Genomic DNA, 5256 nt, shown 5'->3' on the forward strand with positions numbered 1-5256 from the left:
GTAAGTCTTCAGGCACTGTGGCTTGACGCCTGTAATCCCAGTACTCTGGGAGGCCGAGGTGGGTAGATCACCTGATGTCAGGAGTTCATGACCAGCCTGGCCAACATGGTGACACCCTGTCTCCACTAAAAAATACAAAAAATTAGTTGAGTGTGGTGGCACACACCTGTAATCCCAGCTACTTCGGAGACTGAGGCATGAGAATTGCTTGAACTTGAGAGTCAGAGGTTGCCATGAGCCCACATGATGCCACTGCACTCCCTCCAGGGCAATCGAGTGAGACACTGTCTCAGAACAAACAATTTGTTGTTATTTTTTCTTATTTTAGGTAGTAAGCATTTGAAATAATATAAACAAGAAAATAAACTGACACGTAACCTGATCCCCAGAGATACATGCTAATGTTTCAGGGTATATCCTCCTAGTGTTTCTTCTTTGCATATGTAAATAGATATTTCTTCCAAATGGAAAATATATACAATATATGCTTTTCTACTCTGATTTTTAAATCTTTTTTTTTTAACTTTTAGGTTCAGGTGTACATATGCGTGTTTGTTGTATAGGTAAATTACGTGTCACAGGGGTTCGGTAAACAAATTATTTCTCACCCAGATAATAAGCATGGTGCCGTACAGGTAGTTTTTCAGTCTTCACCCTCACACCCTCTACCCTCAAGTAGGCCCCAGTGTCTGTTGTTCCCTTCTTTGTGTTCTTCTGTACTCAGTGTTTAGTTCCTATTTATAAGTAAGAACATGTGGTATTTGGTTTTCTGTTCCTATGTTAGTTTGCTTAGGATAATACCCTCCAGCTTCATCCATGTTGCTGCCAAGGACATGATATCATTTTTTTTAATGGCTGTTTCATATTTCAAGGTATATATGTACCATATTTTCTTTATCCAGTTTACCATTGATGGGTGTATAGGTTGATCCTATGTCTTTGTAAAGGAATTTACTGTGACAAAAAATACAATCCACCCTGATAGTGAACGTTGAAGCTCCCATTCCAAAGGAAGAGGAGTTAACTGGTAAATGTCATCGGATACCTCCCTACCCTTAAATTTTTCTGCAGGAAAAGAAGAAAATACTGCTGGAAGGAAGGGACAAATACAGCTCTAAAAAACTTTGCTAGTAACATGGTTTCTGGTTCTGAAGCAGGCCTCTTTTCTCTGCTTCATCTATCCATTGGAATTTTGACGAAAGCATTTTTGTGATGATGTTAGAAGTTTGGCACAGAAGAAGAACTCAAAAATCTAGTGGGCTATTTTGTGAAAATTACCAAAATGGATTATATTTGAGACTATAGACTATGGTTTAACATCTGTGAGGCATGATCTTAGAACACAGGACCATCTTTAAACAGGTGTTTCAACTCAATGTGCCTACTCTCATAGGTGGATATGATCTATGTCCCTTAATTTGTGAGAAGATACATATGTTCTACAAAGACTTCTAAAAGACAAAAAAATTGAAAAGTAGAAACTTCAAAATTCTCATAGGCATATGTGGGCCATTGTGCTTTTGCTGTGTGTCCTCAAGTCTCTCTAGAAATGCAAACCAAAAGTGTCAATAATGCAGAAAGTCTACCAGTGCTGGCATGTTAGCAATTTACCTTTGAAAATTTCTATTGCTTTTTTATCCCTAAAGTCAGGTTTATACAGTAGCTTCTAACAACTTTAATATATGAAACATGATTATTTTTCAATAATTTTTTGGGGTGGTTTACTATTATTTATTATAAATATTACAATGATTATTATTGTTACACAGAAGTGTTCAGCATTAGGAAATTTAGACATTATCAAGTGAAATGCTTGTTCTGAAGCTAGACTTGTGTGTGTATGTGTGTTTAATAAGCATCTATTCTATTTCTTTCAACAATACTCAACAATACTATGCATCTGCTTGATATAAAATATGTTACAACATTGAAGATGCTCTAACGTTAATGAAAAATAAATGTATTTATGTACGGATGGAAAGATACATAAATGTTGCTAAAACAAAAATATGCCCTAGAGTTCTCAATTACCTTCCTTAAATTCAGGGAATATGCTCGATCTTGGCATAGTTAAGGAGTAGCATAAAGAATTGCCAACACATAGAAATTGTAGGGCCAAACAGTTAATATGCATAGAATAAAAATAGCATTTCTGAAAAATAATTTGTCCAAATATATGATTTAGTTCTGTAAATCTTGAATAAAGTGTGATTAATTAGCTACCCAAGTTTTGTTATAAGTAATGCTTTAGCTAAACTAGAAATTTAACTTTACCCCAAATTGGAAATGTTTACATATCAACAATTCATTATTCTTACATCTTTCCTGGTTTTGGTTTAATACTCCATCAAGAGTAAGATGGTTAATTATCTACTTTTCTTTTTGTTCAAAGTTAGAGAGATATCAATTCACCAAATTAATAAATCACTTTCTGGCATTACTAATAATTATGTGTCTGATAATATTAAATGGAAACACGTGTACTCCTGCATGTAACAATTAAAATTGTTAGTATCAGCTGAATTCATCAGAGAATTAGACATACCTGTCTTCAGGCAGAACTCTCTGTGAGTATCTGAGGAAATACAAGTTTTTACTCCTTGGAATATTAACCATGCTTTTAATTTACATCTAAATATTTTCTCATTTCTATACGTCTTTTAAAATTAGTTAACAAAAATTAGTTTGGCATATTTTGTACAATGACTGTTATGTATGCTTTCATTTTCATTGTCTACTTAAGTTCTCAGTAAAAAAGTCTGACAAAAAGTAGATTTTTAACACAGAGTAAGAAAAATGTGGGAAGAATTAAAGCCAAGAAACACTATCTTCAAATAATGCTTGTAATAATATATCAAAATTTATGATTTACGTAGTTCTTTTTTTTTTTTTTTTTTTTTTTTTTTTTTGAGACAAAGCCTCTCTCTGTCGGCCGGGCTGGAGTGCAGTGGCGTGATCACTTGCAAGCTCCGCTTCCCGGGCTCACGCCATTGTCCTGCCTCCGCCTCCTGAGTAGCTGGAACCACAGGCGCCCGCCACACCGGGCTGATTTTTTGTATTTTTTACTAGAGACGGAGTTTCACCATGTTAGCCAGGATGGTCTCAATCTCCTGACCTCGTGATCTGTCCGCCTCGGCCACCCAAACTGCTGGGATTATAGGCGTGAGCCACCGCACCCGACCATAGCTATTCTTTTAAAGTTTGACTTTTTACAGTTTTGAGATATTATTCACCTATATAACAAGTGATCAAATTAAAGTGCTTTAATTTCAATAGTTCAGTGTATTAAGACATGTACGACCATTACTACAGCCACTGTTAGAAAACATTCATCATCCCCAAAAGAATCCTCATGTCATTTAGCTGTCACTTATTTTTGCCCCCAGTCCTGCAGACTGAAGTAACCCCTAATCTAGTTTAAGTTGCAATAGATTTGCCTTTTCAGCACGTTTCATATTAAATTAATCTTACGATATGTGGTCTCATGACTGTGTTTTACTCAGCATAGTGTTTCAAAGGTTCTTATGTATTCTACTATGCATCAGTACTTCATTCCTTTCAATGAACAAATAGTATTCTATTGAACTAATATACCATATTTATTTATTCATTCATCATTAATGGACATTTGAGTTTTTTCTTTTAGTTTAAGTAATGCTACTATGAATATGTGTGTATTGTTGGATCATGCTATTATCATATTTAATCCGTTTGAGGAATTCGCAGACTGTTTTACAAAGTAATTGTAACAGTTTATATTTCTACCAGGATGTTTGAGGGATCTGATTTTGCCACATCCCTCCCAAATTTTTTTTTTTTTTTTTTTTGGTGAGACAGAGTCTCACTCTGTCGCCCAGGCTGGAGTGCAGTGGCCCGATCTCAGTTCACTGCAAGTTCCGCCTCCCGGGTTCACACTATTCTCCTGCCTCAGCGTCCGGAGTAGCTGGGACTACCAGCGCCCGCCACCTCGCCCTGCTAGTTTTTTGTATTTTTTAGTAGAGATGGAGTTTCACTGTGTGAGCCAGGATGGTCTCATGATCCACCCGTCTTGGCCAAATCTGAGGTCACAAAAATTAAAGCGTAAGTTTTCTTTTAAATGTTTTATAGTTTTTATTATATTTTGGTGTTTGATCCATTTTGAGTCATTTTTTGTATATAGTGCTAATTAAGAGTCCAGTTTCACTCTTTAGCATGTGGGTGTCCAGTCACCCAATAACTACTTGCTAAAATTTGTTAAAAAAAATTCTTCCTGCACAGAATGGTTCTACACCCTTGTCTAAATCAACCAGACACATGTTGGTTTATTTCTGGACCCTCAATTCTATTGCATTGATCTTTATGTCTACCTTTACATGAGTACAATAACATCTTGATTACTGTTACCTTGTAGTAAGTTTGGAAATCAAAAAGAAAGCGTTTTTCCCATTTGTTTCTCTTTTTCAAAATTGTGTTGACTATTTAGGGTCCCTTGCTATTTTATATGAATTTTAAAATTACTTGTGAATTTCTATGGCCGGCTGTGATTCTCATCAGGATTTTATTGAATCTACAAATTCATTTGCTATTTTAAGAATATTAAGTCTTTTGGCCGGGTGCCGTGGCTCAAGCCTGTAATCCCAGCACTTTGGGAGGCCAAGATGGGTGGATCATGAGGTCAGGAGATCGAGACCATCCCTGTCTCTACTAAAAAATACAAAAAGCTAGCCGGGCGAGGTGGCGGGCACCTGTAGTCCCAGCTACTCGGGAGGCTGAGGCAGGAGAATGGCGTAAACCCGGGAGGCGGAGCTGGCAGTGAGCTGAGATCCGGCCACTGCACTCCAGCCTGGGCGATGGAGCGAGACTCCGTCTCAAAAAAAAAAAAAAAAAAATTAAGTCTTTTGATCCATAAACTCGGGATGTTTATTTTAACCTATTTAGGACTTTTAACATTTATTTTGACAATGTTTTGTCATATTTGGAATATATTTTTTTCACTTTTTATGAAATTTGTTTCTAATTATTATGCTTTCTTGATGATATTTTAAATAAAATAATTTTCCTGATTTCATTTGAATTATTCATTCCAGGTGTGTAGAAATACAATTGACTTTTGTATAGTGATGTTATATTTTGCAACGTTGTTACAGATATTTATTCGTTCTAATTATTTTTAACAGATTCCTTAGAATTTTCTATGTACAATGTAATGTCATCTTCATATAGACATAGTTCTACTTTCACAAAACAGAAGTCTTGTATTTCTTTATTCCTTCCTAA

General features: G+C 35.7%; 1 protein-coding gene across 1 annotated transcript in view; it reads right to left on the reverse strand.

Annotated features, from left to right (window-relative positions):
• LOC116418779 (protein GVQW1-like) overlaps window positions 1-4756 on the reverse strand; it is a gene marked incomplete at its 5' end in the record, with an annotated part of 6303 nt that extends 1547 nt beyond the window's left edge. Inside the window, one exon of the mRNA XM_031935503.1 lies at window positions 4725-4756. Within this exon, the coding sequence (XP_031791363.1) occupies window positions 4725-4756 (32 nt within the window). The remainder of the gene's footprint in view (window positions 1-4724) is intronic.
• Window positions 4757-5256: the final 500 nt, after the last annotated feature.

This window comes from Piliocolobus tephrosceles, chromosome 4, assembly GCF_002776525.5.
Source record: "Piliocolobus tephrosceles isolate RC106 chromosome 4, ASM277652v3, whole genome shotgun sequence".
Classification (NCBI taxonomy): domain Eukaryota; kingdom Metazoa; phylum Chordata; class Mammalia; order Primates; family Cercopithecidae; genus Piliocolobus; species Piliocolobus tephrosceles.